The sequence below is a fragment of the Amphibalanus amphitrite genome, unplaced genomic scaffold, assembly GCF_019059575.1.
Source record: "Amphibalanus amphitrite isolate SeventyFive unplaced genomic scaffold, NRLGWU_Aamphi_draft 001364F_arrow, whole genome shotgun sequence".
Taxonomy (NCBI): domain Eukaryota; kingdom Metazoa; phylum Arthropoda; class Thecostraca; order Balanomorpha; family Balanidae; genus Amphibalanus; species Amphibalanus amphitrite.
The window spans coordinates 74626-89369 of NW_024882857.1; the positions used below are offsets into that span (position 1 = coordinate 74626).

Here is a 14744-nt window from a genome sequence, read left to right on the forward strand (position 1 = left end):
ATGCAAAGTTTCATTTTAGTCTGGCTAATCGTTCCTAAGCTTCAGAAGCAGAACATACCCATGACTGAAACCGCACATCACTTCTGCTGTGGACTGTACAAAACAAAGAACGGAACACAGACGACTTTTGGCATAATGCATTTATTTAGAAGCTTTATACGCTCATAAACTAATATATGGAGAAAACGAGCAATATTAACAGATAGAGAAAACGCGCTATCTAAGAGTAACTGAGGGGTTTTGAATTACTTCCTATGCTAGTACACACTCTAAACTACCGCAAAATTTACACAATAACGCATTTAAACAAACCGAATTTCGTAGTTCCTCGTGCGCATATTCATATTCTGCACAGCCCTCCATTTTCCAAATCCATACACGGCCGGTGAATACTTTCCCCGCGACGCGGACACGGTGCGCTAAATCGCGTGCATTTCAAACCACACACACAATTCACTAGACAGCAAATGCCAAGCGAAACAAACAAATCCCGAGCCCCCGACTATTCAGGCGCGAGACATCGCACGCGAATCTCGGGAGTACAAGTCCAGCTGGGGTTTTCATCGCTGATAATTACTTCAGAGCGGAGGGTAGCAACACCGGTCAAATCCTCACCTCTCCACAGAAGCCGTGGCACAAACGAAACGAGAACACGGACTCGTCCAAGAAAACTCCCACTCGCGAAGAAGGGCCTTGCGAAGAACCATTCTCCAGTGTAGGAGAGAAGAGGTTAGCGACACTGGCTTCGCAGCGCATACCGTACGGCTATTCACCGGCAGACCGTTGCGAAAGATTTCACATGGCCAAGATTAAACGGCAGAAAAAAACTGACGGGAGATAGGAAGCGACAAATACGCTGGAGATAGTCAGAAGAATATCAAGCCATACATGCAAGACCTCATGTATGGCTTGATACATGTATGTATCTGCAAGACCTCACATCTCCACCATATGCATTATTTCTACAATCTTCATACGGCAACGGTACTTGAAGCGAATCGACGTACAATCGACACACATGATCCAATTTTATCGAGCGCTCCGACCGCGTTCGAGCATTCGCACTGCCCCCTTGGCGTTGATTGAAACCCTGGGTAAGTCTGATGACGTATCCAAATACAAGAAGTCCCATGGCGTATCCCGAGACTTGACTTTTGTCAGATCAAGTCTGATGAAAAACTTATTGACGGATACTTCTTGATAGCGTATTTGATACGAATACGCCACCAGACCATCCCCAGGGTCGCCCCAGACGCGCGAGGGGACAGTGAATTTTGGCAGGGCGGACGTGGCAGACAGACGAGTCCATTATGTGAGACGCGGCCGCTTGTGGGTGGGCGAGTCCATTATCACATCGCTGGGGGAGGACGGTGTGGCCGGCCGCTTCACTGTAAACGAACGGAAATAACATTAAACTGGGCGTAGCTGTGGTTAAAAATGAGCATCCATTGGCCGGGAAAAACGTCAATAACTGCCGGGGAAGCAAACGAATGGCATACTACCTCATAAAACAATAAAACCATATCAAAACCTTAGGTAGTCAACGAAAAAACCTATCAAATGAACAATGAATTACATCATTTTTTTCTTTTCACAAAACTTGTAGCCATAAGCGCGCGATTGATGCGAGCGAGGCATATTTGCTGGCCAGCGGCAGCCATCGACACTGCTTCTCTTCTACCAATGTCCAGCACTCTCTCTTCAGCAGCTAAGCTCATCATTTATCAATAGAATCCATTCCCACGATGGATTTCGTTCTAACAATGTCTAGAATGAGGTCGACCGCCAATGTCACCCATGACATATTTCAAGCCGTACCATTGAATATTCAGTCTGATTAGTTCGAACTCAACGATCTCGGCCAAACGGCTTATAAAGAAAATTAATGGCAGCTTAATGACTGGCGTGAACAGAATATGTGGCAGAATTTTACGTAATAGCTCGAGGGGCAAGAGACATAGCATCGATAGAGAAATAATGGGACGAAATGAAGCGAAAGATAGAAGAAAAAAAGACTAAGGAGACAAAAATGAAGCTAATAGAGACAGATACAAAAGCAGTGAGAAAGAGAAAAAGTAAAAATAAAGTATCGAGGAATTGACACACAATAAGAGAACGAGAGAGATAGAAAGAATAAATGAAAAGAGAGCGAGAGAGGGAGAGGGAGAGAGAGAGAGAGAGAGAGAGAGAGAGAGAGAGAGAGAGAGAGGGAGAGAGAGAGAGAGAGAGAGAGAGAGAGAGAGAGAGAGAAGCCCAGTCCCTGAGAATTTCACGCAACGCTCCCTTTCCGGTGCAGCAAAATAATGCAGGTGGCCCCTTTCCCAGCCGAATCTGCGGATCTGACGAAGCTCTCAGCATCAGCAAATAAAGACACCTAACTGCCTCTCACTGTCCGCCAGTTGGAACCGGTTCAAACCAGTTCAAAACCACGACTTACATGAAGTCAAGGATGCGCAAGCTCGTAGGGGGTAAATGTATACTAAAGTTATGATGACGCACCACTAGATATTCTATTGCCCCAGGCTAATGGTCGGTCATGGGATAAATTACATTGTAATGAGCTAAATACAACGCATCGATGTTTCTAAAGCATCAAATTAGTATCGAAATCGTGACCCTTTGAGTCCCCTCCAAACGGGCAAGAGGACCAGGCTGCCGTCCAAAGGCAAAACCGCATATGTCGGGTCAGGTCATGACCCGACATATGCGTTTTTGCCTTTGGATGGCAGCAGGGGCAGGAATACTCATGCTCACCCGAGTCTGAGGGCGCCGGGGAGCCGCTCAGTCCCCTCCTGGCCGGTGAGTGGCGCCTTCTGGCCGTGCCGGTGGAGGCAGCGGCCGGGGAGGGCGGGCGGAAACTGACCGCCGACATGGCTCCCTGAAGACCTGAGAGGGAATAGTATTGTCAGAGGAGGAAACATTGCATGGCAATGCTACATTTCAATAGAAGGCTGGGGATCAGTGATATGACACATAGTATGCTTGATAACCACAGAAAAGTGATAAAGAATGACGACCACGCAAACCTTTTACGTGTTTATTGATTTACAGATGAATGTATCTAAACTAATTTGAGTCATCGAGCACAATTGATATCGAATTTTCTAAACATCCCTCGGACATCTGCCCGTCTACGAATAAATTAGTAATTCCCTTACATCTTTCAACATCTCCAAAATATCTTAAACCACTCATTCCCCATCTTCCCCCATCAACTCACTGCTGAGCGCCAGGGCATCCCTGAACGGCTGTAGACCATCACTACAGTCGTGTCCGCCGGCCGGGGCGGCGGTGACCAGTATCGAGGCACCGGCCAGCAGCGGAGAGCTGCGCTCCGAGAGCCGCGGGGAGGCGCGGTCCGATACCGACAGGTGCGGACGGGGCGACGACCTGGTGGAGAACAAAGGGTCAGAGGGGGTTAGAAGGGTCAGAGGGCTTATATGGGGTATGGTGGAAGATAAGGGCCATATGAGGGAGATCGTAGTTCGTAGTTCGTACACGGACCAAAGATGGTCAGATAGAAGTTAGATGGATTACAGGTGGCCAAGGAAAGAAGCCTTACGTCGGTGTCACGTCACGTCGGTTAACCCATTAATGCCGGAATTTTTATTTTTTGATTCTTTAGTTGTCCTTAACAAATGTTAGCCACACGGGTCCCAGTAAGAAAACTGTGCAAGCTTAAAAAAATTGTTCCATCGGTTCTCAAGTTATAAGTATGGGTCATAAATAACCCAACCGGCATTGGCATAGTCACAAATAAGGAGTTATCACGACAACCGATTTAGCTAGATACCTTATTGTGTATACTGTATAGCGGTCTCAGCCAAACAATATTAAGAGGCACTGCATTGCAATGCTTTGCAACTTCTCATTGACGAGGCCGTTGGTGCCGCTGGCAGGCCTGTGGTGCCCCTGTTAGGCCTCTGGTGCTCCAGAGGGGACACCATAGGACTGACGGACCTGTGGTGTCCCTGGAAGGACTGTGGTGCCCCTGCAGGCCCTGACAAGCCTGAGGTGCCCCTGACAGGCTTGTGGAGCCCCTGACAGGTCTGTGGTGCCATTGCTAGGTTTGTGGTGCCCTGGCAGGCCTGTGGTGCCCCTGGCGGGCCCGTGGTGCTCCTGTTAGGCCGCTGGTGCCCCTGGGTCCTGGCAGGACTCTGGTGCCCCTGACAAGCCTGAAGTGCTCCCGACAGGCCCGTGGAGCCCTTTACAAGCCCAAGGTGCACGTGCGAGGCTGGTGGTGCCCCTGTGAGGTCGATGGTGCCCCTGGCAGACCTCTGGCTGGTGCCCCTGGCAGATCTGTGGTGCCCCCTGACAGACCTGTGGTGCTCTTGCTAGGCCGATGGTGCTCCTGCAGGCCTGTGGTGCCCCTAACAAGCCTGTGGTACCCCTGACAGGCCCGTGGTGCCCCTCGGCCGGCCAAGTCGCCGGCCCGCCCCGCGTCACGGCCCCGGACAACCGGTCCGCTCATGATATCCCAACATCGCAACACTAGGCCTGTGGTGCCCCTGATAGATCGGTGGTGCCCCCGGGTCCCAGGGGAGGTCATGAGTGACCCATATGACCCCCCTCCTTTGGATCCGCCACTGTGATGTGATCACAACCCCCAAAAATAAATAATCGTATAATCATCAATTGCTTCCCTTGTATTCAACATACGAGAAAATTGACAACACTATTGCCGGCTGGGTCATTTATGACCCAAGGATATTTATCGAGGAAAAAAAGTTATCCGATGGCGACAAGAAGGGCAAAAATATACATCATGTCTTTTTCAGACAAATTTAGATGCCAGGTGGACGATCATTCAATAGATAGTAAAGTGCAAACATAACATAATATTACTTTTTGGGAAGGCGCGCCATTGCCAGTGACCGGCGGCTGTGCAGTCCCGTCGTCTTTGGCTCCAGAAACTTCAGTGGACGAGCTCACACGAGTTTTATGCGGCTCCGACGCTCGTCGCTGAACCCACAAATCCAACAAAACACACGCACAAGTTCCTCAAAGTGCCACTTGCCTCCATTTAGAAAAAATGTTAAAGGGAGATTATGACCTTTTTCCACAAAATCTGAGTTAGGACTATTTTCTGACAAAACACAACAAGTTATAATGTAAATTAAAACCATTTTGCTCAATTCGGTACCTTGCCGCAAATATCTCAACTTGAAGTCACGTTAGCGGGGAGCGCTGAAAATGACCGTTGAATAAGTACTTACATCACTTTTTGGTACTTGCATGTAATTTTGTAAAATGAGCGTATTCATTACATTTGATCTTCATCACATCTAGTTAGTTAATGGTCGTCTATAGTGCCTTCAAAAGATATTCATGGTTTGGGGGTGGTTTATGTCTAAATTTACGCAACTATTTTTCCTCTTCATCATCTGTCGCCATATGCTGCTATTTTAGTAGCAACGACTCAATTTTGAATCGGTCCCGCCGACTGCACAATAAAAGAAGATAGATACAACACTTTTGCGGCATCACTGAAAAACTTATGCAGTACTGTTATCAAAATTCTCACAACACCGTTCGACAAACCTGAAGTCTTTTTGAAATAAATATGCTTGTATTTTTCGCTTCAGGCTCTGAGGCCAAAATAATGAATTTCGTAGTCGCAATCGCAAGATTTGGCTGCGTTTCTGGTGCATGGTTCATTTGTGGCGCAAAATAATACTTGGAAACAAAGAAGAGTAGGCACTATGTACCACCGAATTAGAATCTAATTAATTCTAAACCGAATTAACTCTAATTCAAATTAGAATCCTTACAACCAAGCAACGACAAGGCGATAACATAAACAAAAACCCAAGCGTCGCTGTTTGAAACAAAAGCGCCATATACTGCGACTTTTTTATAGAGAAGGACAACGCATTTCGGTGGGTGTTACAAGTACTGCAAGTACTGCCTCTTTTTTTGCAAAAATAAAAACCTTTTTCACATACGAAAATGTGCTAGGAAATTTTCATATTTTATAGAAACTACAGTAGAAATAGTATAGATGTCGAGTAATTTTTATTTAAGAAAAAAGAAAGCTCATTATCTCCCTTTAAGATGTTGCTTTTGGGTCATATATGACCCAAGCGGCATTAATGGGTTAAGTAACGTAATAAAGGAAACTGGACGCGGGGACGACCTGGTGGAAAACATAGGGTCAGAGGGGAAGAAGGATCAGAGGGGTTACATGGGGTAAGATGGGTAAGGGAAGATGAAGGCCTTAGGTGGGAGATCACAGTAAGCAACAAAGGTCAAATGGACGTCAGTGGTGGATAACAGACGACAACCGCAATAAACCATACGTCAGGGTCATTTTGGTAAATTAGCATAATAAAGTGAACAACTTATGGGATGAGATGGAAATCGACAGGATTGGAAGATGCTGAACAAAGCAGCCGATATCTTAGGACTTAGAGCCAACCTCTTTGGGAAAACCAGGATAGTTCAGGATAAACCCAGTCAGTCAACGTGAAATGAAAGACAAAACCAAAACACGATACGATCCACCACACGTCGACCTCCTAATCGAATCCAACTACACGCGGATCCCATTCCACCCCAAACGCAGCCCATCCAAACTCCGCACACATCCCTATCACAACAGCTATCCCCCGGTACCATCCCAGTCCAATGCCCCTCACCTGTGCGAGTGTCGACTAGCAGTGACGGCCGCCGGCGGTGGCGGCTTCCCGCTGAGGAAGGCCAGCAGATCCTCACGCCGAATCAGCCGGCGCCGGCGCAGGAAGGCCACCAGTTCCCGGGTCCTGCGCTGTTGTCCGTGCTGGATGCCGAGCTCCGTGCAGCGGCGGATGCTGTCCACCGACTCTGCGATCGTAGAAACCACGGAGAATTTGGGGTTAGAAATCGGAACCAAGAAACAGTTAGACAATATGGGTGTCCGTCAAAATTCGTGGAGATATGCTGTCCCACGATTTCAATAATGCCTCACGTCAATAAATGAGCTTATTTCAGCGTAACACGGGTCCGTACGCGAGATTTGGACATTTGATTGAAGAAAAAAATCATTGAAAAGGCAACAGCAAAGTGGCAAAAAAAAAATTGGACATCTTTTCAAAACCGTGCTTTTGTGTGCCTATGTATTTTAGCTTGTCCCACAACCTGCGAAAAAAATCTACAGAGCTGCTGTGTAGTTATTTTAAGAGATAATTGAGCGCGAGGGAGCGTTGTGAATAGCAAAAACATTGAAATTTTTCTTCATGGTTCTTATTTTTTGGTTATACAATTTAGCAAAACTGCACAACGCAAAAACGTCTGTCCCACGGTTTTTGGCAAACTTTTTTCTGGGTCACGTTTGTTTCTGGGTCACGGTACTTAGCTCCTCATTCAAAGCATTACGGACCGGGTAAGCAGGGTCTGCAGACTTGCATATGGTCCTATCCCGCGAAGGCGCAGAGAGCGGGGGCGGAAACTGAAAACTGTCAGTTGGGCTGGGCGAACCCAGGGGAAATCATCTCCTGCGTGCCATAAGATTTCTTTATTCTGGGTCACACGCCCTTGTGGCTTGTGGCTGGTAAGTGTCGAAAAGAATCACAGTGTCGTGTTGCTGCGTGCTCAGGTACTCCAGATAAGATGTACTTGGAGATAAGTATTCGATAACAAACTTGCCATATTCAGAAAACTGTAAAAACCATTCCCCTGGGTCACGCATTTTTTTCTTCTGGGTCACGAATTTAAGCGTGACCCAGGAAAAAAATCGTGACCCAGAAGAGAAATTCTGCCCACCTACATCATCAAGACATGCAATTCTTTCCGCCTACGTGTGGAGAAGGTCATTGCCGATAAGGGGGTTATATCGCGCATGAGGTGAGTGAACGTATCTGGTTTGATAATGCGTGACCCAGAATAAAATTTTATTTTTTTCTGGGTCACGGACCATTTTACGCGCATGCGCAATGGCATTTTTGAATAATTTCAACTGTGAACAGCCTAGGGTGCATGGTTTATGAAAAGGTAATGATTTCTAGGAAATCAGTTGTGGGACAAATATCGACCCAAATCTCCACGAATTTTGACGGGTACCCATATACTGTTAAAAACAAAGCCATATGAAATGACAACCAAGGGCCTTATAGCACCAGCTTAACTATAAAAAACAGTATAATGGCTCACAGTTAGAGCCATTATACTTTGAAGCCTCATTTATCTCAATGGGAAGAAATTAATCTTAATCAAGAGAATTTAATGAATTTCAGTTTGGATTTTCACATGCATTGCCACAAGATTTGCTAATGCCTAGCACCCACAAAATGAAACAAACTCTGAGACCTTGTAAGAATCCAATCATAGTTGCTATAGACACAAGTTGTCTCATTCACCTTTGTAGAGGGCAGTGACTGAGCCTGCGGCAGTCTGAAATGGCATCCAGCGGGTGTTCCTCTCCCCCTGGGCACTGCCACCTGAAATCAAAAGATATTCAAATGGGCATCAACCTGCAGTTTGTTGTATAGCAGGAATATTGAGAGACTGTCAGAATAGGGAGGTGGAAAGGCAAAGGGCATGTTCCTTTTTTTTGTTTTCAAGCAAGATATGGGACCTGTGGAAGATGCCAGTAAAAACACTGGGTTTCCCAATCTGTTCAACATATTAAGAATGATGCAGGTAATCACCAGTATATTTCAGATCTTTCATTTAATTGTAACAAGGATTCAATGCATTTAATCACTGTTTATACCCAAAAATGATACATTTGCCACTCACGGCAAGCAAGGTGCTTGGAAAGCGATCAATGGGAAAATGTATCGCTATTATACCTTTATGAAGTTGTGCAATGCATGTGGCTGAGTTTTGAAATAGATGCCACAATTTCTGATTCACTAGATCCCTTTCTTGCTGCAACTGTGACTCATAGCTGGGCTGATTTTCGAACTCCTCGAAACACTGATTTTCCCATCTCCAAAGGTCGCCGTAAGGGTCTTCTTCCAAGCTCTTGTCTTCAGACATGTGAAAATATATTCAGCAAGGAAAAACAACTAAGTACTGGCAAAATAATGCCTGAAAACCAACCAAAACAAAACAGACAAACGCTGAAGACCTTGCTGAAGACCTCGCCCCACGAAAACACGAGAGCATGCTTTGATCAGAGCTGCCAGATGTATGGAAGAGTTATTGAGATTTGATAAATATATGCAGGTTTTCTAAAAATATCGCAATTAACCTTAAGATAATGAGGAAAATAGGGAAATCGAAAATTTATCATCCCTGCTTGTTGGAAAGTTACAGCTTTTGTACTCTCCTTGAATCAATGGACTCATATCTGATGTTTCTTAATGCAGAAACATCAATTCGAAATATTTTCAGGGGCTCTTGGTGTCTTACTTTTTTCGAGCCTATTCAGAGAATTGCGAAATTCTATGCGGAAATTCCATAGGGAAATTCCCTATCCCTATAACCTGGCAGTCTGGTTTAGGAAGTGGCTACTAAATGAAAACTGTTAACCATTCAGCCGAATTCAGGCAACTAACACTTAACAGTATTCTGAACTCTGACCATCAATCGCATGCGCTTCGTCAGCGGTAGCAGAATGTTTCTCAGGCGCCATCGATCGATTTTCTCTGTATGCAAATACCCCTAGCTTCATCCCTTTCAGGGCCCAATCCCTTTCTACCTATATACCTAATTACCTAGACACGTGAAATCATGCGGTGTTTAAGTTTGAAGATTGTAACCCTGCTATCATCTTCAAACGAATATGACTTCACTTTCGCAGCTAAGTACTTGCCAGTGTGCGCGTTGCTTGTCCAGCAAGGCAGAGCGAGAGCTGTTAAGCAGCTACTTAGCTAGACCTCCAAAATATTTCAACCAAAACGCGTTCGGTTCTTCCCATCAGATGACCAAACCGATTGCATTCACCAACTCCACAGGTTGACGAGCCATTGTATTTCTCAGCGAGAGATAAATCCACCTCTCCAGCACATACATATCGAAAAAAGCACGACTCATAGTCGATAGCATCACCTGAACAAGAACAACAGCGGCGAGATATCAGTTAGAGCAGGAATCACAAACGAGTAGCATTGCACTTGGGGACAAGTAAGCAGAAGTAAGCAGATACACTAAGCGGGATAACAAAGTGCTAAAACATATGAAAAGCATACAATGATCCAAAATGAGTGAGTACGTTCAAAAGCAACAGCTGGACAAGTTACGAATGTGCTAAAAACATCAAAACAAAAATAGTGTTTGGCACGTATAAAAGCTCCCTAAACGAAAAAAAAAAACAGTGGAAGCAATGTGTAAAAAGCACAACGCATCGAACAACCGTAAGCGATCGATTTGGTAGAAATGCGTCGTTCTCACGTACCCCGGCGCAACATCCATGACAGCCATACAAACGCGTAGCCCACAAAATGAGTCAAACGATTCCGAGTAACAAAACACCTCTGGCACCAAACCACAAGTGATACGCGACAAAGGTCACGCATTCTCTAAATTGGCGGTGGGCGAGACAAGGATAATCTCATCAAAACAGTAAAATCCGGCAGCGGTTCGGATGTGGCATCATCTACACATTCCAAACACGACCTGAACTTCACGCATCCATCACTAGGTGGCAGCACTGGCGTCTCGCACTGGCCGAAACGAAGCACCAACGAGGGGAGGGGCGGGGACGGGAAGAAATAATCGTAGGGGAGTGGCATGGACGGGATTAGGCTGGGGAGGGGCACATGGGGAGAGGGGAAAGGGAGTGAGAGTAGAGAGCCGTGGCGGTACAAGCGAGACCAACGATAGTTTGTGCGTGGCAGAGAACATTCTCCATCAGCTCCAACGATCATTCGTTCAGTGGCCATCCAAGTCACCCTCGAGCCTCACGGCATCGTCCAGCAGCCATCATCACCTGTGCGTCACTCTCATCACACCAATTTTCACTCACCAGATACTGAGCTGTGCTGGCGTGTCCGTCACCAGGCTCTCACCTCTCTCACTCAGTTCACCCTCACGCTCTCACCCTCTCACACATCTGTTGTCCTGATACTGTGCGAGACCAGGTCCCCTGCGCCCAGCTCGGCAGCCGAGGCGAGGTCACCGAGCGGAATAACTACCACGTGAGGTTCCCCCCGTCCGCCGGCCGCCCCTCCCACCGCCACAGTCGCAGCCGCTACCGCCTCTTCAGCCTCAGAGTCCTCCCTCGCTGCCGAGGCTGCTGTAGCCACTGCCGTCGCCGCTGCCGCAGACGCAGACGAAGACGATGCCGAATCATCACCTTCCCCTTCCCTTCTCACTTGCGCTTCGGCCCCTCGAGATGTCCCCGCATTTCCTTCATTCTCTGCATGCGTTTGCCCAGTGGGTTCGGCTCCTTCCAGAGCAGCAAACATTGCGGCAGACAGGGGTCCATCGGCTGCTACGGGATCATCCGTATCTCTGTTGTACACGATGGCGGCGATTCGAGCTGGATGTGGAAGAGGCAGTGGGATCTGTAGCTTCTCTGCTGTGAAGGGCGTGTGGCGGTGCCGCTTCCAGGGCTGCAGCTGCTGCCGTCTGGTGGACGAGAGGAGAAACTGTCAGTGGCGTGGGTGGTGAGGGCATACGCTTATCAGCTCATCAGGTTATAATGAGGAGGTGAGTGAGGCTTAAGGATGTGGCGTTTGGGGTTGGGGTGGGCTAGAGTAAGTATGACGTAATGTGCAGTTGCGTCATCAATCATCAATGAAGGGAAGTCAAGGCACAAGACATTCCAAGCAGACTAGTCACACCGCATTTTAGGCTCGCCAAGATCCATTGACAAATTTAATGATTGCAGGAGACAGGCGGTAACAATGCAGCATTCCCACACTTTATAACAAAAGCCTTCAACCCCCACATGACTGCCGTCCTTTCTCTTATTATCATCCCCCTCCCTCCTTTCCCCCGGTAACATACGTGCTTCTCCGCGACTGCGACCCCGTCTGTCTCTGTCTGCCGACCGGCGAGAAACAGCTGACGTCCAGAGACGGCGGCGCCACCTGGATGTTTTTGGCCGTCTGCACTGCCAGCACCGGCGGCGGATCGGAGGCGGCGGCGGATCGCAGTAGCTCCGTGTACCGGCTGAGGTTTACTCGGTGAACCTGGGGGTGTGGCGGAGTCAGGGTGGGATTCTTGGTGAGCAAACATAGAGGTCATCATCGGGTTCTTGGCTATGGGTCAGAGTCAGACAAGTCAGACAAGGTAGAAGGTCAAGACAAGAAACCAGCGCGATGGGAAAAGTAGTTTGGAAATAATGCCACCCACACACGGGCTATCGCGCAGAGAAAATCATGCAGAGGATATCGTTCTAAGTAGGAAGTTATTCACCTTTCAGCCCTCAATTTTCAGCCCCACTCCCATTATCCACTTCCCTCCTCTCAAAACTCCACCCCTCTTACCTCGAGGTAAAACCTCGTATCGCTCTCCTCCATCGGAGTCAGCACCTCCTGTGAGAACACCTCGGTGAGCAGGAGAGCGCAGAGGGCCGGCCAGTCGGCCGGGGCCAGACCGCGTCCCTCCCAGAACTCAGCACCACCCGACGGGAGTCGGGAGAGCACGTGATGCGGGTAGAACTGCTCCAGCAGGCGCGCGCCCGCCACCAGACACAGCTGCGGGAGGGGTATCAGGACGAATCAGAATTGGCGTGCACTGGTCCTCAGACAGAAGCGCAAAAAGAGGACAGCGGTCGAACGGTCCCTGACCGCTGTACTCTTTCTGCTGTTTCTCCTCCTCCTTCTAGCTCTGCGCTCTTTCTGATGCCAGAACTCACGAAGTCGGGAGGATAAAAATGCTTAGGGTCCGAACTGGAGTCAGACAGATCAACTGGATAAATATTGTGATGTCAAATTCGGAGAGCTAGAACTGGGCGGTTTAAGCAGTGACTATCCGGCTGGGGCCCATGACACTGTAGTAAGACAGTCGTAGCAGCCACACAGCACAGAATGTGAGAACGCTGCATACCTTCAGGTCCCTGGGTGTCATTTTGACCTTCTTCCTCTGAGTAGGAGTCAGACCGGTCTGTAGGTCATGCAATCGCTTATCTATCCGCTCCTGAAGGAAAGAAAGGGAAATACGTTAGCATGGTTCCGCGATGAAATAATAACGGAATCCTTAATCATCCCATTTACCTACTCAGCTAGTCAGAACTTCTTTGTAAAAAATACAAGTCAAACAATCAAGAGTTAAACAACAAATAAATATGGTCAAGCGTTATCGCATGAAATATGTAACTGTACTCTAATTTGCTCATGTTGGCTTATTTGCGTGATAGTCAACGAAAAAAAAAAACTTTCCTATTTAATGTGCAAAGCAAAAAAAAAAAACTTACCTGCAGCGTATTGGTGAGCTGTTGTGCCTCGGCGTGTAGCTGCCCGTAGACTCCGTCCCTACAGAGCTGTACCGAGAACGGCGTCAGCAGACGCTGTACGAACTGTCCAAACGCCTGCTGCGGCTGCTGGATGCGTCTCTCGGTCTGCTGCTGGAAGGACAGGAGTTCGTCCGCTTCCAGACGGGCCTCCAGGGCGGCCAGCGCCTGCTCCGGACGGATCTGGAACAGGGCATGAGAGTGACTAGAGGGTCAGCGGAGATGGGCAGAAAGAACAACCCCATTGTTAAAAAACGAGGGAGTGGATTGGTTGGCTCTCCTATCTCAGTGTTTAGGCTATTCCGATAATTTCCGGCCAGCGGAGTTATAGGTATTAGGTGTAATGGTAGATAAAGTGTCACTAGCCCAAGTTCAATGACACTAGTCTTCGTTTGCACAGTGCACACACTAGTCCTCACATATTCCCAGTACCCCTATCAGTAATCCTCACACACTGTCAATTAAAGTATAGTCCTCACTTGGAGACAGTTATCTCCTGACACGAATCCTCACCAGAAGACGTCCAACCTCATGTAACTACAGACATTTAAGTCTTAGCTCTCACCTGCAGACAGTAGTCTGACGACAGACCGGGCCCGTGCACTCGCGTCACCAGCAGACTATCCGAGCACGGAATGCGGCCCTTTCGACTGATGATCAGGTCATAGGCGGTCCGGTCCCACAGGCGACGCAGACCCCACCGCAGCCAACCGTCTGAGGGAACGGGGAGGGGGAGAGGGGGTCAGTTAGCTGGGGTGACCAGATTATCTTACACTCCAGAGTACTGGTGTGACCAGAGAGGCGCAATGATAGCAAGATTATTATTTTCCATGCTTAAAGGTAGTGTGCCACCTTTGAAAGATTTCCCATTTTATTTTCCCTAGGATAAGAAGCTTCTGTTTTTACCTAATATCGCAAAGAAAATCAAAAATGGGCCTGGAATAGTGCCTTTTTCGCCTAAAAGTTTATCGGTTTTTCGATATGTATAACAACTGTAGTGGGCTGACCTGCAAACAGGCGTCGGCAACAATCGCGAATGCGGCGCACATGTGACAATAAGCAAAGGTCATTATAGAGTTACGACGTACGGGAATGAGTTATCAGCTGTCTAATCGTAGACAACACAATGTCGAGCCTTAAACTGTAAGCCTGTATTGGTATTGTTTCTTTTATTTGGCTGTCGAACATTATTTATGGTTTGAAATATGATTTTATGTAAAATAATTGATATGAAAAAGCCGTCTCTTAACCCTAGAACGCCTAGGGGGGGGGGTTGTATCAACCCCCCCCCCCCTGAGGTTTTTTCGAAGTGCACGCTAAACGGCTTGTCGTAGCGGGCTGAAATTTTCAATGCCCTCTGGGGCAACCTTTGCGCATCTTTTGCCGAAAAAAATTGATCGGGTCATGTCAGGTCACGGAGTTA

At 47.6% G+C, this 14744-nt stretch overlaps 2 protein-coding genes across 3 annotated transcripts in view; both read right to left on the bottom strand.

The window, feature by feature from the left end:
* Positions 1-125: 125 nt before the first annotated feature.
* On the bottom strand, positions 126-9404 carry LOC122372486 (UPF0472 protein C16orf72 homolog). Its single transcript, XM_043349704.1, has 6 exons — positions 8769-9404; positions 8334-8414; positions 6639-6822; positions 3221-3390; positions 2755-2886; positions 126-1388 (listed from the first exon to the last, which is right to left on the bottom strand). Exons 1-6 carry the CDS (start codon positions 8956-8958, stop codon positions 1309-1311), a joined length of 837 nt encoding a protein of 278 aa, XP_043205639.1. The 5' UTR covers positions 8959-9404; the 3' UTR covers positions 126-1308.
* Positions 9405-9875: 471 nt separating this feature from the next.
* Positions 9876-14744, bottom strand: part of LOC122372479 — a 40013-nt gene continuing 35144 nt past the window's right edge. For both annotated transcript variants that reach the window (XM_043349698.1, XM_043349697.1), the window contains 6 exons: positions 13887-14035; positions 13286-13504; positions 12919-13008; positions 12357-12566; positions 11875-12059; positions 9876-11493 (listed from right to left, as the gene is read on the bottom strand). In XM_043349698.1, the coding sequence (XP_043205633.1) occupies positions 10968-11493; positions 11875-12059; positions 12357-12566; positions 12919-13008; positions 13286-13504; positions 13887-14035 (1379 nt within the window). In that variant the 3' untranslated portion in view covers positions 9876-10967. The remainder of the gene's footprint in view (positions 11494-11874; positions 12060-12356; positions 12567-12918; positions 13009-13285; positions 13505-13886; positions 14036-14744) is intronic.

What these genes read in the sequence shown, in the direction of transcription:
- LOC122372486 (XM_043349704.1), bottom strand. Translation starts at nt 8,958, where the DNA reads ATGTCTGAAGACAAGAGCTTGGAAGAAGACCCTTACGGCGACCTTTGG. An exon ending in CATTGCACAACTTCATAAAG is followed by an intron (nt 8,415 to 8,768) that starts GTATAATAGCGA and finishes TTTTGATTTCAG; the next exon opens with GTGGCAGTGCCCAGGGGGAG. An exon ending in AGTCACTGCCCTCTACAAAG is followed by an intron (nt 6,823 to 8,333) that starts GTGAATGAGACA and finishes CTACGATCGCAG; the next exon opens with AGTCGGTGGACAGCATCCGC.